General features: G+C 36.9%; 2 protein-coding genes across 3 annotated transcripts; one reads left to right on the top strand and one right to left on the bottom strand.

Annotated features, from left to right (window-relative positions):
• Positions 1 to 8: 8 nt before the first annotated feature.
• Positions 9 to 16994, top strand: LOC112558676 (CD151 antigen-like). Its single transcript, XM_025229259.1, has 7 exons — positions 9 to 193; positions 7727 to 7927; positions 8701 to 8775; positions 9157 to 9267; positions 9518 to 9727; positions 10019 to 10102; positions 10566 to 16994. The coding sequence occupies exons 1-7, from the start codon at positions 128 to 130 to the stop codon at positions 10704 to 10706; spliced, it is 888 nt and encodes a 295-aa protein (XP_025085044.1). The 5' UTR covers positions 9 to 127; the 3' UTR covers positions 10707 to 16994.
• LOC112558673 (F-box only protein 47-like) lies at positions 16545 to 26944 on the bottom strand. 2 transcript variants are annotated; one of them, XM_025229255.1, is made up of 10 exons: positions 26644 to 26944; positions 24041 to 24208; positions 23525 to 23692; positions 22801 to 22877; positions 22441 to 22627; positions 22072 to 22242; positions 21026 to 21181; positions 20683 to 20825; positions 19599 to 19758; positions 16545 to 19129 (listed from the first exon to the last, which is right to left on the bottom strand). In XM_025229255.1, the coding sequence occupies exons 1-10, from the start codon at positions 26690 to 26692 to the stop codon at positions 19032 to 19034; spliced, it is 1377 nt and encodes a 458-aa protein (XP_025085040.1). In that variant the 5' UTR covers positions 26693 to 26944; the 3' UTR covers positions 16545 to 19031. The 2 variants fall into 2 exon arrangements, with proteins under 2 accessions (XP_025085040.1, XP_025085039.1); XM_025229254.1 differs by lacking the exon at positions 26644 to 26944 and adding an exon at positions 25064 to 25164.
• Positions 26945 to 26990: the final 46 nt, after the last annotated feature.

The raw sequence follows: 26990 nt of genomic DNA, 5'->3' as shown, positions 1-26990 counted from the left end.
GCTGAAGCGCCCCCTCGTGTTGATCAAATGAGGTCATACGGAAGTGAGCTTCAAAACAAAGTCTGGACATGGTCTGAGACAGTGTCTTTGCGAGCTGCTCGTGCAAGTGGGATTGTCTCTCCTCAAAATGAGAACGGATCAGAAGCTTTTCTGCCTTAAGTGCGTTCTCTCCATCTTTCTGGTGATCCTTTGGGTAAGCAGTATAAAAATTTGTTTTTTTTTTCTAACATTAAAAATATTTTTTTGAAAGAGGCCATTTTCTGCAGACACTTCACACGGTCTGCCTGTGTACTCTGCGTGCAGGTCATACTGTCAACTCAAACGTCGCTCCGTGATGGGCCTTAACTACTGGCATTATTGCTTTATGCCAAGAGAGAGAAACTTGCAAAAATAGATAAATAAATCGTTGTTCTTAAGCGAACTGTTACAGACAAAAGAGGGTTTAGAACTTCCGGTATTCTAGTTATTGATTGATGTTTGTGGGGGTTGGTTTAATAATGTTGCAGATCAGTAGCACTTCAGACATATTGTAACAGCAGCGTTCTGTGATGCAACCAAAGAGGGTGCATCTGTATTGCTTGGGTGGCACGCACGACGCCATGTTACGGTGCTTAAACAACAGTATCTGGTACGATCCCATCGAAGAGTGGGGTAGACTGAACAGAGGGGTGTTAGGCAGGCGTGGAGTTGTGTGCCGTTAATGAACGACCCATAATGAACCAGTGATAAGGATATTTCAGTTTCTTTACATAGATTAAAATTAGCCCTGGCAGATAAAGTGTTGTGTGCCATCTGAGTAATGCATTTGTTCCTATGTATTAAATAATATGAAAGACTGGAAAGCATTTTTCATTATGTTAGTGAAATACTTGTGCAGTATTTGCTCATTTATTAGCATTTTACTTTCTTATTAAAAAAAAAAATATCGTTCCCTCTATCTCAAACCATGGTTCATGAAAACAATGACACCAGCAAACAAATACATCATCAGATTTAATCCTTTATATTTTTATTCATATTTTATCAACCACAGAACTTTTATAACAACATATTATTTTGTTGATGCACTGCTTAAGCTTTTGTGGCTAAATCTTTTAATTGTTATTAACTGCAATTGAAGTGGGGGAAAAGAATGCAAATTTTACTTATGTTTAGTTTATTCCTTGTTGCTCCTTTGAGGAGCATAGGGCCGCAACAACACCTTGCCAGAGGACCCAGTTTTGGGCACCCGCCCTTAGCTGGGCCATGTGGTTCCCATGTCTTTACTTGTGGGCTTTCAAGATAATTTTCAATGTTTCTGAAAAATTGAAGTTGAAAAGCTCAGTTTTGAAAGTACAAATTTCAGTCAAATTACCTTGGAGTTTTTTTTTTTTTAAAGTTATTCACAAGAGAGCATGGGTGCCCAACCTACGGCCCACAGGTCAAATCTGGGCCTCTCATTTTAACCAGACACAATATAATTTCATTTTTAATGTCATGATTTTGGCAAAACTGCCATGTTCTGGCTTGCAAATTGACATCTTTTCTCACCACAGCATGTAGCGAGGGAGTGGGGAGGTATGGTCTTTATTCTAAAAGAAAAAAAAATAGGAGTGAGAGTGGACAAAGGAAGGAATTGTTTCTTGGCCAAGACAAATCCTAACGTGAACATTCAACAAAAGAGATTTACAGAGACTGAAATGTAAACCTTGGCATATTTACGGATGCCATCTGGTTGCAAACAGTGGGCTTAAAAACTACACCATTGCGGTTGCTGCTCCTCTGTCTGATCTCTGAATGGTATGTCACAAATAACATAATTGTGACATGGGATTTATAATAGTTCAGAAAGATGTCATTTATATATATGTGCTCATACCTTGAAAGCATAAGTACACATGATTACATGAATAGATTGAAACGTGCAGTGATAACTGCAAAATCTGTAAACGCATTTCTGTCTATACTGGATCAGAGTTCCTAAGTTTTCTTCACACTCTTACAAATGAAAGTTTAAGGGTACTTTGTTTAACAGGATACCTGACATCATCTGGGAAGGTCATAATATAGATTGTTTGTCCTTAGATTGATTTTGTCCTTAAAAAACCCTCCAACTGTGATTTTTTATTGTCAAAGTTGACTTCTTTATTGGAGTCAAATTAGTAATTGCATTCTGTCATTGAAGTGAAATAATTTAAATCTCATTCAAAGAATGTAATTTGTTATCAAGGACTACTGCTAGTGCTTATGTACATGTGAGGGCACACACTTGATAACCTTTGATTAGTATGAAATGACATGGAACCATGAGATCACATTCCCATGAACTTTAACTTGGAGGTCACTGAACTCATCAGAGCTGCTATTGTTTCTTTTGTGGGCTGTGCACAGTAATGCTTTTCATGGAACAAGGTAGAAATTACCAGTTAGCATTCATCTTTCTGAGTACAGAATATTCTAGACAATAAAAATAAAGTGCTTATATCCACATGCCAGATGATAGGGAATATTTGTCCAGGGATAAAAGATCTGCTGCCATCTTTGAAAATCAAAAAGTGTAAACAAGTCAAAATTGTTTAGCTTTAGAAACTTGCATAGCTTACAATTTCAACAAGGAATCCATGCATTTTAGATTCTACTGTTTAATAATAATAATAGGAAGATAACATGCAATATCACGACCAAGATAGATCACACTCTGCAGGTTGGCGTTGAAAGTGCTTGAAGTTGTTAACTGGTAGGAGAAAAAGGATCAGCTTGCTTTAGACAGGACTTGGCAAAAAAAAAAAACTAAACAAAACTGATCTGAGTTAAACTTAAATAAACTTGACATTACAAAAGTCTCACATTGTTGTTATACTTCAAACATACTTTTTTGGCATAATTATTGAAATTTATAAATGCTGTTACAAAGCCACTTGTTTCAGTGTTTAAATTACACATGAAGTTGCTATCATAAAATAAAAAGGAAAGTTAGCTTATTTTATCAGAAATGTACCTGCATGTGCATGGGGCTTAAATTGGCTTAAAATCCTAAATGCTCAGGATGTGGGCTGTTAAAAAGCAGACAGAAACATGCCTTGGCCAGGTCTGCCATAATCATGCTAATTCACTTAAGTAGGGATCTTCTGAGAGGTTAAGCTATTAGACTTTTTTTTTAAAACAATTTCCTGTTTTAAAATGTTGCCCAGGTGCAGTTTGATAGGCTTGGTAAAGCGTTGAAACTTTTTCTCAGTCTGACTGAGTCAACTTATGATAAGGATCCACAGTTTCCAAGTGTTACTTTATCAATCCCTCCTCTCCTGTGCAAAAAGAAAAGGATATGACATAAGATAATATGCCAAGAAACAAAAAGGAGTTGTCAAAGAATGTTGAAACAATTTTTCAGAGTTTAAATTTATCCCATGTGTGTGCACATAAAGTTGCTAGCAAATTGTGTACACTATACATATTTCTAATCCTGCAATAGACTTCCACTTTGTTATGACACTGTTTCAAACATGCTGAGACTTTATGAACATGTATGCACATGGGTGTTTTAAAATGCTAGTGATCTATGCTGTTTTGAATATTTTACAGGGTTCTGTAGTCTTCAGTTACACATTGAGATAGGCTTGAACTGCACCTAGAAATTGTGTTCTAAAGATATACTCAGCTGCATAAGTATTTATGTTCTATATTTTCTTAGTCAAAAGTGAAATAAATATAAATTTTCTCTTTAAATGGACAGTTATGCAGTTTTTTAAGACAAGCACCAAGCATGAGTTTTTCGTTGATGCATAAACATAAAAAAAAAAAATGAGAACAGAATCACAGTGAAAACATTTTGAAACAGAAAATCCATTCATTATATAATGTTTATTGTTTATTGTCCCTGAAGTAGAAGTGAGGGTAGTTGGTGTTTTTATCCATCAACCATTTCCTGTGTCATTGCTGTTTGAAATGTTTCTGTTGAAGTTACTGATTTGTGGTTAACACTCTTTAGCAACCCACCACATGCATGGAAAACAATAAGCAATAATCTGACTATAAAGCTCATTTTTCTTCTAGCCCCTTTCTTATCATGACCGAGTTTCTTTGGGTGATGCATATAAAATTATCTGCCCATGCATTAGGTTTCTCTTCCACCTGTGCTGATCATCCCTGTAAATTTTGAGAACCTTCACAATCTGCTAATCTCATGTTTTTGTTACCACCGAAAGCCTAGCATGCTGTACTGTTGCATGCCAAAGTTTCTCAGAGCGATGAAAGGAAGACTGCAAATGTACATGCACAAATACTCTCAAAATGCTAGCTAGAATAACCACTTTGTTCATCTATATTGACAGAGGTGTAATTGCTAGTAGGGTGGTGGTATTAATATTCTGTATTTGCATCAAACATTTTAAAAGTTTTTGAACATACTGCTACTTTTTCTGATTTATAAGTGCAAAAATGTTGACATAGTTTTGACAAAATGAGTGTCACCACCAGGACCAGGTCATGATTGCACAGCTGACTCTTGTCTAGTAGTGCAGCTCCCCAGCAAAAACTGATCACTTGGGGACATAGTATCCCCAGACAAGATCTGTGCTGCCCATCACTGCGTGCTTAAGCTTTGTTTGACAGAGAGGTGCCCTCTGCCAGCACTGCTCTCACACAGGCGGCAGGAGTGTTAAAGGACTGCAACTCTCATCATTGGCACTTATTCTAGGGCTTATCCAGCAACACCAGCACAGTTTGGCAATGATTCATAGTTTGACTGCAGAAAAGGAGAAAGCAAATCCTGGGTTGTTTAATCAGCAGTGGGCTGGAAGAGAATGAGGGAGGGTGTCAATGATGGGGGGGTTATTTGCAGCTATCCTTTCCATGGAGTAGGCCTGTATCATACAGAGAGGTGGACCTGAAGTGGAGAGGGAAAAGGGTATTTTGCATCTGCTTGAAAGTTTGGTGTTTGTGCCAACATCCTGTCACCTCTGTAGATATCTGAGCTGGAAGAAGGTTTTTCAGGTAGTGGATCAGTCTTAAATACTTGGTGAATCAGCCAAGCATGCAGTAAGCAGCTCTTTAGGAATGTAATGTTTGTTTGGAGGAGTTCAGAGGTGAACATTAGCGGATGCCAAATGAAGAGTGCTGCACTGTTATAATTCTGTTTGTGAGATTCCACATTGAGCTGAACAGAGAAATAGAATTTACAGGATTAGTGTGCTTGATAGAGAGAAGGTTAATAGAAATTAAAAATGTGGTTGCAGAAAGGATCACATTACTACTGTGAAAACTTTAGTTTTTTAAGTTTTTGCCGACAACTATTAAATGTGCTGGCTTTATTTTTCCAAATGTGCATGGTAGGTAGTATGAAGTGCAGTTTTAGTGAGTGCTGTGAGAGGTCATTTTAGTCTGCAGCAGAAGATGGGACTGAGGTTTAAATTATTAGGATCTATAAAATAATAAACACTTTATATTCTGCTGGGCTGGAGGAGTCAGAAAGATACATAGATTTACCAAATTACCAGCAAAGTATTTAGCCAGATTGCAGTACATCAGCCCTAAGCACTACAAATAAGCAAGAGCAACAATATGTGAGTGGAGGACCATACAGGTCACCTAACATCATTTGCCACAGTTTTTCTCTTAGAACTGTGGGGAGAGGTGGTAGGGGGAAGAAAAGGTGGCAGGTGTGGCATGTGTCCTAAACAGAACAGTGTAATAAACAGAAAGCAGAGTGAAAGGTAAATGTGAATAGGCTAGTGTATAAATAGCAGTGGCCTTGAAATGTGTGATGCTAAGCCATTTCATGTGTTTATTTTAATACAGTGCAGTAGCAAAGGATGAAAAGTAGACAGTTGGAAAATGGTGGCTTTGCAACAGTCATGTAGAATGTGTGATATGTTTATATCACTGTTCCTGTGCTCATATGGACACCTATGTATGTTCTCATAGATAATACTATGTCTCTTTGTTCATATAAATGCCTTTATGGACAACATACATATATATACTCATAGATGCTGCTTTACAGCCATAAATGCCTAGATATATATATATTATTCTTCAGATTTCTTAATATATTCTCAGTATTCTCATGATGTCAATAACCCTTATTCTCTGGCGTCGTCTACAGTGATCGCCCTTTACTGCTGGAATGCAGTAAATCTTTTCCATTTTTCCTTGTTCTTCATCTTTGTGACTCTTTTGTGATCTTCAGTGCAGTGAGTTTGCCTTTGGCTGAGATATTGTACTATGTAAAGTATCACTTAATAATATTATTATATGCACACGCACATATCAGCATCCATTTACTAAAGGCATTTAAAAACAAACTTATATTGACAGTGTTTGGATTTTCTTTTTAACATCAGGATTAGATGCAGGTTATGAAATACATGGAGAGTAAGATTTTGTGATCAACGGTCACCTAATGGAATCTGTGATCAATTCCCCGATCAACCTAGAAATAGCAGAGTGGACCAGAAGGGAAGCTTGAGCAGCTCAGCAATATCAGGAAGGTCTAGTTTGGGGGTACTGCATCAAGTCCTCTTCCACCATGCTTTCACCATAGCCTGGCTACCTCCTAAACCTGATATCCTGCTAGAGCCAGGCTTGGCAAAGATGTTGGAGATTGACACTTGACATAAGGAATCTAATGGGGGTGCTATTGATTTCTAGCCTCATTTATTCTACTCAAGCAAGCAAACCACATACAGCATTCAAGCTGGGAAGGTTTTGGGATTGAGGCTATGTTGAAACATTAAAGTACCAGTATTATTTCATAAAAATCTTTAGAAGGAAATTCAGAGACGGTAATGTATATCTCTGAAAAAATTGCAGTCACAACACTTTTTTTGTTATGGTGTAACCAGCAGTGACAGCACTAAAATTATTTTGATAGCTGATGTACTTTTATTGGTGTTTTTTTTCAAAGGGTAGGTGAATGAAAATAAAGTCACTTGATCATTAAAAATTAGAATACCTTATTTAATTAGAGAATGTGTTGATGGTTTGAGCAGACACATATTGAACCACTTCATCTCACGGTCCAAAATGGGGACATCATATATATCTATATTATCTCTTTTATATCATGCATATGTATATATTATTGTCAGTATGAGCAATTGAATTACCGGGATCGCTAAAGTTGTATTGTATAAAAAAATTCATCCGGGGAGAATACCTGTGCCATTTTGTAAATGTTTCCCCTACCAGGGATGGCTGCCTTCCATGTTTTTTTTTTTTTTAATTTTAGTTTCAGCATTCTTTCCGTTTCCCCCACAGTCATGGTACTTTGTTTGGTTGATGGTACCTGACTTGTCCAGCATGTCAGTCTTGTATTAGGATCCACTGGTCTGCTGCAAGTGGTCTTGTATGGCTTGGTGTGGACAGTGACCCCATTCTTCCTGGCATCTTTGACATACAGGCACAGCTGCTGAACAAGTGATGGAGAGCAATCTTAAAGCTCACTTGTAATTGCTATGTCAATATGGGATAGCCTTCAGTTCTGAACACTTCCTTCAGGTGTTGGTTCTCCCTCCAGAGCTTCATTCGATGAGCAGATAGTCTTAGCTCGATAGTGCAGAGTGCAGATCACCCCCAGTTTATGAGGTTGATGACTACCAAACTGTAGGTACTGATCGGTGTGCATTGGTTTGTGGTAGACACTGAAGACCAGCCATTTATTAACCCTGGTGATCTTGGTGTCAGGCATGGCAATACTATTATTGTATTGAATACAGTATCTTACTGTGAGTTATTTGTTATTGTTTGACAGGTGCTGGGAAGTACAATATTTGGGGTGCTGCTATGGCTTCGACTGGACTTCTGGACAAATGAATATCTAGAGTTAAACAATGAGCTGAACCGTTATCTGATCCTTCTGTATGTCAGCCTTGTGGATGGAGCGCTGATCCTAGTCTTCTCGTTGTTTGGCCTTGTTGGGGGCCTAAAGACCATCAAGTGGGCACTTGTGGTGGTAAGTCCATTTTATATATAAAGTTTATTTAGGTGATAATGCAGACAATGAAGATCAGCTTTGGTCTTTTAGCAGTGTATTAAGCTTGGTTATTTACCATGTCAAGAGAATCTTAGTCTGTGGCAAGTTTTTGTGAAAATAGTGTCCAAGTGAAATATGGTGAATATCTGTAGATGTCTTGGATTTTCAATGTTATGTTTTCTCCCTTTGCTTCTTTTTGCTTTTTTATGTTCCTCACTTTCTTTCTTCAATAATTCTTGCTTTTTTTTGGTTGTTTTCTTTTTGCTCCACTTTTACACATGCACACACACACACCTTAATCATGATCAATATTCATTTCTCTCTTTGGCATATGTCTCTGTTGGAGTAAGGAGGGGAGCAGGAAATGTCTTTTGTGATACCTCATTTGAGAGCAAAACCCGTGTCCCAGACCATACTTGCTGGAGACCTTAGTACACATTTAATAGGGCACTAAACAATCAGTGGGTCAGACACAAGTGCAGGGGGGTATAATTAGTCTAAACTCTTGTAAAATCATCTCAAGGAGACACTGCAGGCTGGCAGAAACTTGATACGGCACTCAACACTTGAGAGCTACTTCACAATAGGATTATTCTGCTGCTGACTAGCTTTAATTAAGAACTGTTTTCCTATTTTTCTCTTTTTTGGACCTAATTGATTGGATTTTTTTTTCTTTTAGCAATAATAATAAAGATGTTCTGATTCCTGATGAAGATGAGCAAGATATGCAGTGATTTGTGCTATTGTTTCAGTATTTGACAGCAATGTGCCTGGCGATAGTCTTGACAATATCAGGATCAGTGTATGGATTTGTGTACAGAGAAGAAGTAAGTCCATAATGAAGTACCAGACCTGTGACTACATATGTTTGAGTGTTGCAGTAACTATAGCATTAATGAACCTTCAGTTTGCTTCTATATAACAGTTTTGTTCAACATTCCATTGGCAGGTCTTAAATAAGTCCATTAAGGCAAGCTTCATCATAATGATTATCATAATGATTATCATTTGCGTGAAGCACTTTTTTCCAATTTTTTTTTTATAATATATTTGTACTTTTATTTTTCTTCTCATGCAGTCTGCATACAGCTGTTTATGCTACTGCTTTAAAAACCGTTCTGTTTTTCTTTTTTATCTACATTTTAAGCACTTAAAAATGTGCCTATGCATACTAATGCTATTTTCTTTATTTGTTCAATTTTCAAAAGCTGCAAAACACAGTTGGCCGAAGTGACTTGATAAAAAATGTCATTACCCAAGATTACTCTAGTGAACCACTGAGGAAGGTCACACGTGCTGTCAACATTATGCAATCAGAGGTACATCTGAAAGATGCTACAGCTGTTTTATTACTGTTTTCTCTTATTGTGTCTATTTTATTAAAATAATTTCATTGTAAGGCATGCCCTTTAATAAATATCCTTGATGTAAATTCATCTGTTTCTATGAAATAATGTGTTGTTACAGGTCCTTACGTAAATTTGTCATATCAGTTTTAGTAATGGCCTGTCTCGTACAAGAATCAATGGGGTTTTATTGATAATGTTTTTCCACTCTCCCTGTCATTAGTTGCAATGCTGTGGTGGTGATGATCCTCGGGACTACATTGACTCCAACTGGGCTCAAAGCAATCATGAGAACTCCCCAATAAAATATGCACCTCCTTCTTGCTGCAAAGATTACCTGCGCTATGAGAAGGAAATGACAAGCTGCCCCATCTATGTTTTAAATACTGATTCTAGTGGAGAGCAGAATCTCAATCCTGGCATCTATACTGAAGTGAGGAACAGTTCTTTTTTAAAAATGTTTTTATATGTTTATATTTAATGAGATGAGTTTTATCTTAAATCATTATTACTTTTTTATATACTTTTTTTAGATACCTCAGCAAGTTAAAATGTTTCAAGGACCATTTTGAAAGTGTTTACCGCGTTAATTTTAAATAAATATGCCTTCATATAATTTTTTTCTTTTTGTATCTTATAAATACAGTTTATATGGGAGGCATATTACACTTTTTGTTTGCAAGTATATTTACATGTGAAAGAACGTGATATTTTCTTATTTCAGGGCTGTAAGACAGCTTTGAGCAGATTCTTCGAAAAGTATGTCATTGTGGTTGCTGGTGTTGTTATAACCATCGGGATACTTCAGGTATTTTTTTTTTTTACGTATTTGTTTTACATACCAAAAAGCAGAGAAATTTATTTGCTACTAACTACATTTTATTTTGTAATATTGTTACTTTTAGTTTTTATACTTTTTTTAAAGAAAAAAAAATATTCCCACAATTTTATCTATACACATTTTGTTTATAATTTTGAAGAAATATGATGACAAAAATATAAAATTTATGCTGTGCATTAATTTTCCAAAATTGTAATTGTTCGGAAAGCAACGTGGCTGTCTTGTTGCTTTCGTCAGAATGCAGCAAGACATGCATAAATGTTTTGAAATCATCATGCCACTTTTAGCGAGGAAGCCGATGACAAATTTTGAGCATGCCTCAATCAGTTCATTTCTTAGATTTCAACTTCATGTATAGATTTTGGATATCAGATTACCTGAATTTATTGTCTGATTAGATGGGCTTACCCTGAATTATTTTGTGTTGCAGCTGGTGTGCATCATCGTGACATCCATTCTTATTCATGTGTTGAACAACCTATATGTGCCGCAACCAGACGACATTGTTTATGACATGGCCCGCAACCAAGAGAAGTCACCATATCCTTCACGGGGTGACTACTACAGATAGACAGGGCCTGTTGTCACCATCGACTCACAAGGTGTATTCCTTTATTTCACCATCAGTCACCAAGGGAACTGGGCTGTATTAAATATGATTGATGCAATACCATTAAGACTGTTCATCAGCCACTTTTGATGGCACTTAACCTTGAAACATGATGGTGTTAATTATGTCCACCTTTTTGCCTCATCACTTGACAGTCATTGGATTTTGTGTCTTGGGGTCAGTGACTGTGGCTTAGTGTGTGTCCTGGCAGCTTACCTGCTCAAGTCAAGATTTTTTTTTTTTAAGGATACAAAGAATTGAGGGCTGATAATTTTTGAGCTGTTCAGATAAAATAACCCAGCAATCTTTGTCCTTTACAAAAAAGGAAAAGAATGTTATTTAGGAAAAGGTTCTTCAGTTAACAGACAGTAAAAGTTTAAGTAAATTAGGTCTATTTCTGACAGTAAAATTTTTATATAAAAGACTACTACTAGAATTTTGATTAGTGCAACATGTTTGAAAAAAGTTTTCTGCCAATGTGAGACTGGGGTGTGTGAAATTGTACTTTTGAATGTAGTCAAATCAATAATTCTTTTTCCTTTATTATAATTTTAATGTGGAATTCCATACGTAAGACATCTGAATATAGGTTTTGTAGATGTGATGATGTTGGTCACCTATTGGTGTCAGTCTTACCTCTTTCTCTATTTAGGAGCTTAAAATCTGACATATAGGATACACCTACACACAACTCCATCAGCATGCATTTATTACATGCTTGAATTAATGAAGAGAGGCAACCAATTTTTTTTCCTTTTATTGTTTATATACATCTGCTCTGACTGATATATTTTAGACACATATTCTTAAAGAGGAAAGCTTCAGAAGCAGAGTTGGAAGATGTTCGTGACTTACAGTGGAATATAGAAGGGAATGTATTTAAAATATCCATTTTCCTTTTTCTCCTCCAACCATCACTATTTGTTGTTTCACAGATTAAAGACAATCTGGATATGTTTCATTAGGCAACAGTGTTATCAGTTATGTACACAGTATTCTCCTTGATGCCTATTGGGCTGTTTTGCTGTATGCTTTTAAAAGGATTTTTTCAACATTTGAAAAAAAAAAAGCAGAAATTGGATGATTTACATTTTACCCTTGAATGTAATGCAGTTCATGCAGCTACAGTATATTTACACACTAGCTTTGGTTGTCACCTGAAGTGGGTATGTGTATTACATAAGCCTGTGGCAGTCTCTGTTGCGCAGTTAATTATACATCCAGTGTATTTGAGCTCTTTTGCTTATTTGCAAGTATTTACAATGAAACTTGGGGCAGTAAAGGCTTAAGGAAGAAAACGCTTCTTGTTCCAGAACTGTCAAAGCTGCATTGAAATGTGAATTAGTCAATATACAATCTGGCCAAACAAAAACCAGATGGAAACAATGGAAAATGAAAAATGTATTATGCCAGAACTTCTGTCAGCAGTTCCACAAAGATAGGGGGTGGAGAAATTTCAAAATGCCTTCATCTGTCAGACAAATGATGAAAACATGAGGTACATCATTGTGTTAGAGACATAACTTTCATGGCAGCTTTTTCAACATTGTAAGTTATGATTCAGACAATGAAAAGGTGGCCAGCAGGTGTCTTATTCCATCCATCTGTGACGCAGAGTATCAAATAATGTATTTCAACGTAAGTGTTGAAGATAGTATTTTTATGGCCAACTTATTTCAACAGGTTCAACTGTATGCAGTTGAAGTTTTAAATTTGTATTGTTGGTGTTTGTTTTGCTATGCCAGTGTGTTTTAATTTTGCTTTACACTATCGAAAGTTGTAAACAGTAAGTAACTTTCAGCATATGGAGGAATGGCATTATTTTTTAAAGAAACCTTTCTGAAGCAGTTAAAATATCAGAAATACATGCATGTAACTGCCTGGGTTGTGGTTTGAACAGATTCTTACTGCATTGTCTTAGAACTTCAATCCTTAAAATTTATATATATCAAATAAAATACGAATAAAGAAAGAACAAGTTTTAGAAGGCATCAGTGGGCTATTCTTATATCACCAAATGCTGCTTGACATTTGCAAACAGATATGTGTCTTGGCATTTTTAAGATAGTGGTGTCTTAAATTATGCCTACTGTGATGTTTTGGATCAAGTCTTTTGCAAATTAATTTTTGTGGTCAGTAATTATTAGCTAGCTGGAAATAAAGTGAGTTAGCAGTGCAAATGTCTTATTGTGACAAAAGCTGTAGCACTAAACTGCAGCTCTCATGCCTTGATCACAACTTTTATTCACAAATGTGGGAGCTTGCTGATGTGCTTAGGGCAGTTTGCAAGATGATTTTGTTTAAATCTCCATTAATGGATTTCAAGTGAAAAATATCTACCGAGGGTTGTAGTTCCATAATTGTAGGTTGTGATTCAGTACAAGAGGACCAGTCAAGTTTAAGCATTCATATGTTGTTGAAATCAAAGATATTACTTTTCACTTTTGGCAAGAGTGTACAGTTTTTATAACTTTTGTCTGTTATGTGAAAGGAAGATAAAGGAGTTTGACTAAATGTGACAGACACCAGAAAAGACAGGCTAGCCCCAAACTAGAGGATAGCTTTGTCAAAGAAATGAGTGATAAGACCCTAAGATAAACATAGAGTAGAATGACTGTTTAATTTTAACTTTCATTATGTACAGGATATTTGTGCAGTTGATTCTTGGCTTGTGCTTATTCACTGTGTGTGTGTGTGTGTGCGTGCGGATGTGTGTGCTTTTGTGTGCACAAGCTTGTATTTCCAGCTTCCTTTTTTTGGAGGTTTAGAAATTGGTGGGGAGTCGAATTAAAATAATGAGCTTTATCTGTTGTTTGTCACCTCAATGACTTCCTTTTATTTAAAATATGACTTTTCTTTTATTACTGAATTGATTTTTTTTTATATCTCGCCTATTACAATTATGGTGGTAGAGAAATCTGTCTGCATTTTCTGGTGTTGGAGCTGTTTGAGTGAGCACCAGTTGGTTCCTGTAAAGAAATCTAGAATGAACTGTTGGTTTCTTGCAATTAGTTGTGTCACAGTGCATAGAGCTGAAGAGCATAAAATGCAGAATTTCCATCCTTATTTACCAATAGATTTTTTTTCGTTTTGTTGCCATTTAGCTTGCATTCCACCCTTTCTCTTTCACCATTTCCTTGTTTGCCTGAGATGCTTATACAAAATAATGTGTTTTATTTACATGTATTTTGAATTCATGTTGAATACCTATCTTCATGTTCAGAGATTTTCTATTTTAGTTGCAAATTTGTTGCTTTTTTTTTTCCCAGAAGCAGTTAAGTGCTTTTACTTGTCTATTTGTGCTTTTTAATAATGCTATTTTTTTTTTTTTTTGCATTGCCTAACAAACTTTGTACATTTTAGCATATACCACTGAAGTCATTTGTATATTTTTTCTGCTAGAAAATGTTGTCATTTTGAATTTTTCCAAAATTTTGTCTTTGTATGACAGTGTGTGGATGTTGGATTTTCCTCATAATATTTCTACTTGCTTTTGAATGTTTTCTGATAATTGGAATATTTTTGTAGCCTGTCATTTTGATTGAACAGTGGTCACTGGATGTCATTCTCATGTTTCTTGCAAGTACATATCTTATATTTCTTCTGAAATGTGGAGTGGTGTATATAATCTGAGACTTCACAGGTACAGTTGAGAATTTGAGGGAAAAAAAAGACAATTCTTTTGTGGGGAAGGTTGGGGGAAAGATAGTTTTAGTGTTAGAAAGAAAAATATGTAAGCATAAGAATTAAAAATTGAATGTCTACAAGTTTACATGGTGCTTAATACACTAATCATCTTGGTGGTGGGTTCACCCACCCCATCACAACTTACCAATCTCCTGTTGAAACTGCACTTTAATACCTTTGCTACTTGCATGAATTTTTAATATTTCCTTATCAGGCAATAGTCTGAGAAAAATAGAAATTACACAAGAAAGGATAAACAGATGGAAAGTGACGAGATGAAGCATTGCTTTAACATTGTGTGAATCACAGTAGTGACTTTAATGTTGCAATTTTCAGATGAAGGTATAGTTTTCTTTTCTTCTATTCTAGATAAGTATGGAAATCCTTTGTAAGCTGACTAGGCATTAAACAAAGTAGTAGATTAAAAGCTTCATAAACAAATAGGTTACACAGGGTTGCATCACTTATGTCCTGTCTTTAGGCATTAAAGTTTTTGGTTTTCATTTTGCTGAAAGAGCGCTGAAAATCTTGTAGGCTTTGGATAATACCTTGTGCAGTGAGTAATTTTTTTTTAAATGCATGAAAATAGATGAATTTCTTAAAATGGTATATTCATTCTAGACAATTTAAGCTTAGAGGCTAAACACATGCTAAATAACAACCTGGCTTCCATTCTGTATGCAATGGCAAAATGCAGTTTCTTTTTTAATTTTCTTAGCTGTGTTAACAACACTTTGTTTTGTCACAACACTTTTTAGGAGAAATAGGGCCAGGGTCAAACGTCATATGTTGTAAAAGTCAAGATTCAAAAGCGTCTCTCTCACACTTACCATTTCTTCTCTTTAAGCCTGTCTACAAGCCCTAATGCACTTGTAACACTAAAAGCAGTGTTAAATCAGTTGAATGTTTATTCTTTCCAGGAAACTTGGTTCTATGCATAGTATCATATTAAGGAGTTGACAGTTTCTGGCTTTTTTTAGGGGAGTTATTTGTTGCTGTTTGTCTAATAAGCATTTTAGCAGAGATGAGTTAGATGCAATGAACTTTGACACATAATTTTATTAAAAGATTGAAAGTTTAAAATTCCATTAGTCTGAGGGTGACTATGTATAAATGATATTAGCATGCCATGTTTTTCCAATTTTTTAAACATTTATAACAGAGATGCTCATTTATCCAGAAGGGAGATATTGTCCTGTAAATACAATTTCAGCTCATTTTTCCTGCCAGCCTCATCGCTCACTACACTTTATGGCAGAATGTTCCCCCAAAGTTACCCCTGGGGAATGGGATAGCCAAGTGGTGAAAGAGAAGTTGCATCTGAACCCAGAGGCAGCAAATTTCCCCAGCTGTCAGAAATGGGAATCTGAATTCATGAAGGTAAGGCAGTGAGGGAGAGGAAATAGGCATCACCTTCATTAAAAGCTAGCCCCAAGAAAAGTGTTGTCTCCAGCAGCTTGCTCTTCAACCACATAAAGGTTAAGAAGTATTTTTACCTTCACCTTTTTCACTTGAGGTTACCCCTAGTTATATATTACATACCATCACATACATTACCATTCTCACCCAGCATTTGTGCTGGATAGTAGTGGCAATATGAAGAGTTGTAACTGCTAATGTTTTCAGAAATGGCCTCAGGGTTTCACTAGTTAACAAATGAGCATTTCTTTAAATTGTTAGGTTTCTAAAAATATTTAGATTTTTCCATGTTTTTCTGAACACTTGTATTTTTGCTGTTTGTGTGTACATGTTAGTTTTGGATGGGCAAGGAAATAATTGTAATATATTACATTTGTGCAAACAAAATTGCTCATGTGAAGTAACCTGTATCCTAAGCTATTGCAGTAGAATTTTATACCAAACATGCTCATTTATTCTTCATCCATTCAAAGGCTTAATGGGCCGCAATGAGGTTTTTATGGAATATTTAATGAACTAGGTTTTGTTTGACATTGATCGGTTCTTTTCTGACAGTATTAATTATGCACTAGAATTTAAGAAACTGTTCAATATGTTTAATTTTCTTTTGAAAAGTTGCTTTCAGTGATAAACATTAAGTGCAGATTGTTTTTTTTTAATTTATTTTTTGGTATATTTTTATTGGTCTTGGAGTTTTTTTTTTTTTTTTTACTTATATTCTCTTATTTAAAATTCTACCACCTTTTTCTATTTTTTGTTTAGCTGCTCTCTAAGCCAATCAGTAGTGCTTTTTTGTATTTAATTTGTTTAATAATTGCAGACACTTATTATGCGGGTCATTTGTGTTTATTTTTCATAATTAATTATTATGCTTTTGTTGGCATTTTTACATATATAGTTTTCAGTTTTAGTTGTAGAAGACGTTTTTAAAACTGAACGTTTGGCATTGTACATACAAGAAACAATGAGAAAGAATTTTGTCAGTGTTGGTGAATGTCTTTTCATTATTAAGGAGAACAAAAAGCAATGGAGGCTGTCCGTGTTGTTCACTTTGTTCCAATTTTTGATGTTTTAGACACCAGTTGCCAAGTTGGCAGAAAGCATTGTCAGCTTTGGTACTGATTAAATGAGTATTGTCAGTCATAAGTTGTTTGTGTAGTTTTGTTCAAAACTTTTCTTGTTGATATTGTTGCAAAATAGATGAAAAGTTAGTCTTGATCCAGTATAGCATTTAGACCTGCTTCACAGCTTAACTGGGAAATGGTTGAAGCCCTGGAGGCTCAGGACAAGATCATTTAAAGATGTTTTCAGGAAATAATCAAATCAAGCCTTTAGCTGCACACAAAGCCATTATATTTTAGAGATTGACCTGATGTAAGCCTTTTGAGGGATTGTTTAAGAAATCGTTAAATTGATGCTTACCTCATTGGTCACAAAGAGATTCAGTTAAATTCATTTTAGATTCTTTAACCAATCTCCCTGCAGAGAAGAGGACAGATTCTGGAGTGAAATTTGATGTGCACAGTCTTTGTCTTTCAGTCTTTTGCATCTGGGCAAGACACTGAGCAAGGTTTAAGTCTGAGCTCTGGCACATTGCATTCTGCCACTGCTTATTCCAAGTGCACCTGCTTGCATCCTTTTCCCCAGTAAAAGGTCGCTTTAATAAAATATCGTGTCAGCTTAGGCTCAGATTCTTTAAAAGCATCAAATCTAACAGCAATTTACATAGTCGGAAAAAACTTTATAGTCCTTATAAAATTTTGTTATAGCGTATATGTATGATTCAATCAATAAAGAGTATTAGAGAATCATTTTGCGTAATACCTTTGTATTTATTATTACATATATAAATTTGAAATCCAAAGGCCATTTTTTTTAAAGTTTAACATACCAAGGCGAGCTCAGTTAATAATTTATTTCATTAGCAAAACCTCTTCACCAGTATTGTATGCTGTTACAATCCGAAACCATTAAATTATTTACAAGTGTGAGAAAACAATGAAATATATGTAAAGAAACAGATTTTCCATAATATAAATATCAACAATAACAATGCCTTTCTTTCAACGTCAACAAGAATTCTTCATAAGTAAATAGGCGATAATGAGATGGAGGGTGTGAATGGGAGGGAGAAAGACGGTAAGCAGGAAGAAGAGAAACAACATACAAACATTTCAAGTCCTTTCTAAGATTAGATGATCACCTTGCAGTGATAGGTTGCACCTTTAAAAAGTAAACCGAAAGTAATACAGCACACAGTAGTGCTGTATAACAAGACAACATCACGTGCCTGTCCCGGACAGAGCACTGACAAAACAACAAATAGGGATTCTCACCCGACAAAGAAAAGCCGATTTCAGGGCATAAAAATACAAGGGCAAGTGAGACCAAGCTGTTTTGTGGGTTACCTCAAGGGAAATGAGGACATGCGAGAATGACTCCAAAGAAAATTATAAATAGAAATTCGGCATTTTTCTCTAACAAACAATAATGTTAGGGGGAAGTCCTAATGCATTAGGTTTTATTCCGATTAAAAAAGTCCTAAGTGTGTAAAATCGAGATTTATGATAACTTTTTTCAAAGTTATTGTTCGTTTCTTTTACTTCACAAAGATGTCTGAAATACTAGGCAGAAAAAGGTGGAGCAATGTAGGGGCTGGACACCTAGTCCCACACGTAGTAACCCATATTGGAAACGCTTAATATAAATGAGTGTCCATGACGCCAGGTACATAAAGACCAGCACAAACTCCCAAACAACGTGTGGTCAAAACCTAACACAAGGGAAGCAAGATAATGTCTAAAGAAGATTATTCAGAAATATGCATGTGAACTGGAGGTCAATAATTGTCTAACTTTACTTCCTACAGTTATTCGGTCCATTGGAAAGTAAATTATCGGTACACCGGAGAAGGGACCATTTCCGTTTATGTACTTGAGGTTTTTCCAAGTTGATCACCCCCGATTGAACAGAAAAATCGCGATCAGGGTCAGGGACACGCAACTCTTTTGGCATGACGAGAAGGGTTTAAAAAAAAAAGCTAACAAAATCCACTACCATGTTCGTTCTCTGCCGATGTGTACGTAGCAAGGATCAGCTTCTTCGGGCATAGCTAAACTTGTGCTGCGGCAGAACCGTTTGAGCACGAAGGTACCATCGGCGTACGCAGGCAGGATGTACTCACAGCATGGTTTTAAACGCCAAATGGATTATCCTCTTTGAGAATTCTGCGAAGGCCGTCACCAGGAAGTATAGTTTCTCCTCGTTTCCATCCTCGTCTGAAACAGTTATGATGGTTTGTAATACGTGGGCAAACAGTGCCAATTAAACACGTGAGAACATTTAAAAATAAAATGAGAGCAAAGAGACCAGCTATACATAAATTGGTACGGCATTCAGTAGACAGATATATAAACATCCGACAGTCATGCAGGTTCTATAATTTTATGAGAAAATGCACACAAGTAGACGAGGAGTAGATTTTACACTTACGCTCTCTCACGCACGCACACACATACGCGTACGGAGATGGGTAGTGAGGTAAAGCAAACACTCGTGCAGACTGTACGGACGTGTTCGAGCATAATTAAACTAAAACAGTTTGCATCAATTTTTTTTTGTTATTTGTTAAGTACAGAGTGTTTTCAGTGGTGACATGTCTTCATATGCGGCCGGTGAGGTAAAAACCAAAGACCAAATTCACTATGTAAGGTATATGGCAACAGAACTTTCTATCACCAGACGTACCTGAGTCTGCGAAGCCGTGGAGATCCAGAATCAGCTCTTTGAACATGTCCATCAGACCGTTGAGGAAGAATATGCGGTCGCGCGTGTTATCCATGGCCTGAAGCACGCTCTGCACGAGTCCCAGCACGTGACTAAGCCCGCAGCTGTTCTTCACGCTCACCTGATACACGAAAATGCTGTTTTCGGCAGTGTATGGTAAAAGTCATGTCGACACCAACATTAATTCAAATAATAATAACGCCGTTCACAAGAAAAGTTTGTTAGTGCCCTTGAATTGAGCACTATATACGGTGGTAAGGCGTATGTCCATCGCCACCCCTACCACAATCGTTGGTGATGATGTCGTGTGAAGTCGGTGATCATCGCCATCGCAAATCGCCTATGCTTCCAATGTGTTTGAGACTGGGGAACCCTCGCGCTTGAATATGTACGGTTCTATTTGTGCAGTTTCCTCCGGTTCTGAAAAACTGCTACTATAGTTATATAGCACGATAAATTCAGACTTTCAGCGTCTGAATAATCTGAAATCTCATTCTCTTTTTCTCTTTGGTGTACTAGTATGACGTAATACATTGTTCGCAGCGCTCGCTGATCGCAGGTGCGCGAATCGCGTACTTTATTACCGGACAATTAACGGATGGGCTTCGGAGGCTAAAATTCACAGGTTAGTTTTAAATCGCCTATATCTATCGATACCTGCAAAAAAGACGAACCATTCACGTTGGTCTTTAAAAAGGGAAATAATCGTGTCAGGATACAATCTTAAGTGAACATATATAAACAGTGGGGAAATGGATCGACGAATAGACACGAGAGGAAAATGTTCCCCGATCCAACTACTACTTCTGCCATCAACGAAGCCTAAAGATTCATAATTAACAGACAGTAAGAAATTTAAGACTAATAACATACAAAAGAAGTGATCCACCAGTTGAGTATCATCAGATGGAGTAGATCGATTATATGCACAACTATTTCTTATGTAGAATTTACTGTGGAATACATGTAGTGTATTCGCTGTGGAGTATATTATATATTGTATTTACTATCGAAAATATGTAAGAATGTATTTTCATGTACTTGCCAGACAGAAAGAGGTGATTATACTGCTCAACTCGAGCACTCTGCCGTTGATGGCCTTGCTGACCAACATTTTTGATGTCAGCGCATCGCCGCAGGCCAGTAAAAGCGCAGCTACATTCTCCGCGACCCACTCCTCGGGACAACCTTGACAAAGAAATTTTCCTGACTGAATACATTGCTCTTCCTAACATTATCCTTTCTATTACCATTAACACTATTCCAGTAGAAATAAACCAAACAAACCGGCAACTATGTATACATAATGCAACAGAACGTAAGTTAATTTCTACAGTCTGTGCAAAAGTGAATGTGTACTAGGTAAAGTAGGGGGCATCACCACTGACTAGTCATCTCGTCCAGGATGCTGATGAGGTCGTCCTCAGACCACTCGTTGCTTTGAGCGTACAGAGTCTGCATGGCGCACGCCAGGCCGCCGAAGTAGTGCGCCAGGTGCGTCACGTCAACGGAGCTGCCGCACATCTGGTACCACAGCACTTCTTCTGTCAACAGTCATAGGGAAATTTCAGCAAGTAAGCTTCATTCCACGTTGCAACACTAAGTTCTTGCACGCGATGCATTAGCGCAGTGTAAGTGTAACGTTCTGCAGCATCTACATGAGCTTAGCATTAAAAATCTGGTCAGTATTGATTGATTTTTTTTATTGCTTCAAGAGCATAGCTCCTGCAAGGGTGTGAACATTTATCAAAACAACTACACAACATCTTAAAACTGTTGTACATACAATCCAGTAATAAACCTGATTAGTCTTTCACATTGAATGAGCTACATCAATGGTTTCTTGGTAAATCTCTATAAGATGTCGAAGGTCAACCGAAACCTCCATATAATTTGGTAGCAGAACGAGGTAGCAATTATCCGACATATATCAATACTATACCCCAGCCCCCATATTTCACTCCTGCACGATTTCGAGCAAAGATCATCATGCACATAAAGAGGTGATAACCCTTGACATGTTACATGTACATGGATAAACGTGAGTAGAGCCAATAAGAGATTTACTGATACGTGTGGTCATTGGGCATATCCGTAGACATTCGGAACAACAGTGTTGATGTCTTTATGAGTGATGATGTTTTAAGGCTTGCGTCTCGAGAATAGAGGGGAGGTGGGGTGGAGACTTCATTCAGATTTTTAAAAACATTTTCTTCGACTGATTGAATGTTACAATAGTCGTTTTGCACAGTTATTGATCTTCTTCGTCTTTTTCTGCTTCTCGTTATTATTAACATGCGCCGAGTGAACAGGCTTGTTTACTTCTGGATAATCAAATAGTCCTTTGAGTACACTGAAACGTCATCGGACTTTTGGGAAAACTTTTTGAAAAGAAAGAAAGAAGATAGGGTGAAAAAAAACAGAAATGACTGACCGTTGTGTGCAGCACCATATAAGAGGTAAAGAAGTCTGGCTTGTTGCACCAATGGCCAGGGTTTGAGAATGCGCGTCAGCCAGAATGCTTTGTCCGCAACGTTGCTGCAAGCGTCCAAAAACACGCGCCGAAGGAAACAGCGCACGTCGTATTCAAGGCACGGGTGAGCTCCTATCATCATAATCATCATCATCATCATCATCATCATCATCATCATCATCATCATCATCGTCGTCGTCAACATCGTCATCATCGTCGTCGTCACAAAACCATCTTCATATTTTTTTTTTTCAAAAATTCTCCTATTTGTTGGATAGAAAGATCTATGCTCCACAATTAAAGTGGTTACCTTCGTATTAAAAGTGTCACCTGGCTTGGAACTGACGACAATCTTCATGTTCTTCAATATGAAAGTGTGTTGACATATTGCGTCGAAAGCTCTCTGGCATTCGCTATCGTCCCATCCTGCGATCATTGTATGTAAAAACTTTCCGAAACACAGCTGTGCAACACAGCGAGTCTGGTCTTTGCAGTTCTCTGTATTGGCACACATCATCTACAGGTAAAAGGTAAAAGTATTATCGTTGAGGGACCACAGACAGATCCACCTGATGTGCGAAACACGTTAGATAAATTTTATACTCCTAGAGAAGAGGGAATGTAAAAATTCTTCCCTTTAAATTACACTTAAAATGCTTAAAAAACAAAAAAACAAAAAACAGAGCTTACTCTCGTTAAGAAGTCATTGACAATTTTCAATCTCTCTTTCGTGGCATATAGGCAAGTTGATCGTTTCATTAACAAGCCTGTAAAAAATTTAAAATTACGAAATTGATGGCATTCATGGATATAATGAGCACATGGTATACAATTACAGATTTCCCATGTGAAGGAGCTCCCAGGCCTTTTTATACCATTACTAGTCTACACTAAGTTAACTATTTTTCTTTATATGAACATGCTTTATATGGAACGGAGGTAAGGAAGAAATTTGCTATTGTTGCTCTGGTTGGTTTTTTTTTTTTCGTTAAAGTCTTGCCTTTTTTTCTGTAAGGTTTTAATTTTTAATGTGTAACTTTTAACGTTTGTTATGTTTTAATGAGTCCGAGCGTAACCTCAATGTTGCGAGAAAACTTTACAAATGATAATATGATAACTATTATTAGTAGCAGCAGTAAGAAAATAGTAACATCGGTAAGGACAATTTTCTTTTGTAGTTCTACATGCAAATGTGTGGGCAGGGAGGTGAAAGAAAAAGAAAAGACAAAAGAACGAAAGATAAAATGCATTGATGAAGGCATGCCTCAGTATTTTTGTAAAACATAATTTTACATGTAAGATTATGTGTACACGCGTGAAAGACTTCATCTCAAAATGCAGTTTTCTGCAAAATGATCATTACTCTTCCATCCCTTTATCGTTTTTCGGACGAGCAACACTGCGGGAAACTTACCGAGTTTCTTATACCGCTGGAGCCATTCGGCCTGGTTTTCTACATCCAGTACGCCATGTGCTCGGGAATGCACGATCACTTCACGTGTGTGAAACATACTCACACGATAGCACTCTACTAAGTTCCGCATCGACTTGGATGTGATGGTTAGGAGGCTAAGATCATCGACTGCAGCCACGAAAACATTATCACAAAAACAAAAACATTAAAAGTCCTACCACTGTAATAAAAAGGTGGTTAAACCTATTTTATTACTTGATTACTCAATAATTATGTTCACGTCACTGTAGACAATGGACAAGTTTGGCTTAATTAATCGCCTAGGCTTCTCTTTCTCTCTGATGGGTCGATCATCTTACAACTTGAAAGCTAAAGCGACCACAAATGAATGGCATTTTCAACTCTCCTCATGATATCACTGATTTCCAACTATCACCCGCCTTGAGATCAACCTCTCCATTCAATAAGCGCATGTATCACTGGCTATTAGAATTTCAAGACAAACAGACTACTCACTGGATAGATATCCAAGAACGCAGAACTTGAGCTCGATCGGTAATATATCAAAATAACCCAGAGGACTTTGTGTAATTGCCTGCACCTTTTTTTCTTCTACTTCCTTCACAATCAGTCTGTTTGAACGTCTTGGCTTCTTACACGTAAAATAAGCCTTTATATCCATTCCTGAAAAAGTCATAGAATTTCCATATAAGATGTACTAATTCAAAACCATAAGCCACATATAATCTTATGGTGCTTAACGATACTGGCATTTCCTAGTTTAAAAAAAATTAATGCAACTGACTACAGATTCAGCAAAGTGCACATCTGCTACGGGATATCACATAATTTATTCCGTGTGAGCAAAAGCAAAACGTATGGCTTCAAGCTAACCAGTAACTGGTTTACAAAAAATTGCTTATATGGCTGATACATTAAAAATGTTTCTGCAAATTTTCACACTATGAGATTTTTTAGCCTAATCTTTGATTTTTCCCATACGCCTTTCCCACCAAACCTCTCCCTCCCCTTTTTCTTTAGATATGAATTTATTTATATATTCAGTGTTTATTTACTTAAAAATCGCAGATATGTTTGTGAAAAAATGTGGGGTAGGGGAATAAAACTGGTGTCAGATGCAGATTTTGAAATAAGATTTCATATAAAATGGGGCAATCATTCGCGCACGCGCACAGAAAAGATAAAAAGATAAAAATTTATCATCTGACCAGTTTCAATCAATAGCTCTTTTCAAGTGATTCTTTTTTTTTCAATTATTATAACATAGATCAAAATTATTTCATCAGATCAATTGACAATCTCTTTGTGCTGTAAATAAAAGTGTCTTACATGTTTTCTGCTGACCTATCGACCTTCAGCTGACATCTAAGCCAGCCTCTATCACATGTATCCCTTCCCACCCACACCCTCAGGAAGAAACGCCGTCCTCTGGCTAAGGGACTAAGACCCTACAGCAAATCGTGATATTAGCACACCATCACTGGGCGATAATTTGAAATATATCGGCTGTGGTCTCACCTGGAGAGAAGAGCGCCGCAAGTGTACTAGCCCAGATAATGGATAATCGACGCAGATGAAACATCGTGCTGGATCGGTCGAAGCTCGAATCACCAAGAGCAAGGTCCCCTTTTTGCAGCAAAAAGTGTGCTACTAACCAACAATAAAGCTGAGATAATGAACTTCGATTGGTACGTGAATCCTCCTTGCAATACACCCGTGTGACAATTAGATGAAATAACTCTTCCATGAGCTAGAACGATAACAGTGGGGCATTGTGAGTCTGACCGAGGTACGATACCCAGACTTTGAGGAGACAGCAGCTGACGAAGACCATGGACTCTGGTCCAGTGGTAAGGACAGTACACACGAGCATGGTGGGGCTTTCTCTTAAGAATGGAAGTTCCGATCGGAGCCGTCATCAGCTGTACTCCATTTCCAATAAACTCTGCCAGGCCCCACAATGTCACCATTGCGACTTCCACGCATGAAGAGAAACAAGTGGAAGAGCAGTACCAAGGAAGGATATTCTAGTCGTACTCAGTGACTGGAGCTTAATCGGCCCAGACGTCTAGCAAATGTGACAAGGAACGGTAGGTAAATTTGATTTAGCTGAAACCTACAACGGGAGCCTCAGATTCTTATAATGGTTGCACAGAGCCATCAACTTGCCCTCCATCCCAACAAGAAATTTAGGATGGAAATTTGGCAACTCTCAAAATCGTTTCGACCACAACCAAATCAGCTTCACCCTGTTGCCAAAGCGTTTCAAATCCAGCATCAACAAGGTTAAAACGAGGACTAGGCACCGATATAGCAGCTATAATCTTGTAATGAGTCTGAAGCTGAAGAAGGTTTTATTTTCAACAGGCTACGAAGTGCTAGGGAGGCAGAGAAACAACTAACCTTAGGTTACGAATAATAGCCAAGATCATGTATGTGATCACAGGATCCCCTGATCACATTGAAGAAAAAATAATTTAAAAAAAGACAAACAATTAACCCCAGCCTTCAGGTACAAAGTTGTGAATCACGACATCAGGAAGGAAATGAAGACTGTGAAGAAGTGGATCGAGAACCAACGCCGGACGTATGCTCCTTGTTGGCGGTTCCTCGATCGTACGATATTCAAACATCTCAACAATGAAGTTAAATTATAGGCAGCAATAATCAATCTACCACTCATATCAAACGAACTCGTAAAGAATTATCTAGCGAAAAATTCAAATCACACTAATAGCCATCAATTGAAATAACAGCTCTGTCAATAATTACGTATACTGTACTTCAAATTGCGGCTCATGAGAAAAAAAAAAACTGTCATTATTCAGTTCGATACTTGTATAACTTTTGTTTTGTAGATATATCTAATTAACTTCTTATTGTATGTACAAAACAAAGCAAGAAGTTTAAAGTGTGTTTATCCATTTTGCAGTTGTTTTATTGTGGGATTTAGATTTTCTCCATTTACGAGCACAATGTCAGAAATCTGAAAGCTTTCGACTAGCTGTGTCCTGATTATAAAATATTCCTTAATGTTCAGAGTATGGAAATGAAAAAAACCCAAAAGATGACTGAATAAATATGTTTTAATTACTTACTGTCAAGGAAACCTCCACAGAAAGAAAGAAATTTAAATCCTTCACTCATGAAATCTTTGTATCCCTACTAAAACAGTCGAGTAATGATGTCGTCTGCTCAAACTGCACAGAAAAATCGTCTGCTGTTCTTAAAGCCGGTCAAAGTCTGTTTTGTAAATTGTACAGTAAGCTTTAACATGATTTTGTTAACTACTACTTATCTGAAATCTTTAATGAAATCACAGCGTCTTATTAATAGCAAGTAAGAACTTTTATTTCAAAATTATTGGCGAACACGTTCGCAACACTGTTGAAGCTGAGAAGCGCGTCCTGCAATTTTGTATCTTTACAACCCAAGAGCTCTAATA

The sequence above is a fragment of the Pomacea canaliculata genome, linkage group LG3, assembly GCF_003073045.1.
Source record: "Pomacea canaliculata isolate SZHN2017 linkage group LG3, ASM307304v1, whole genome shotgun sequence".
Lineage (NCBI taxonomy): Eukaryota > Metazoa > Mollusca > Gastropoda > Architaenioglossa > Ampullariidae > Pomacea > Pomacea canaliculata.
The sequence above is the reverse complement of the archived record's forward strand: the minus strand, read 5'-3'. Positions and strand labels throughout refer to the sequence as shown.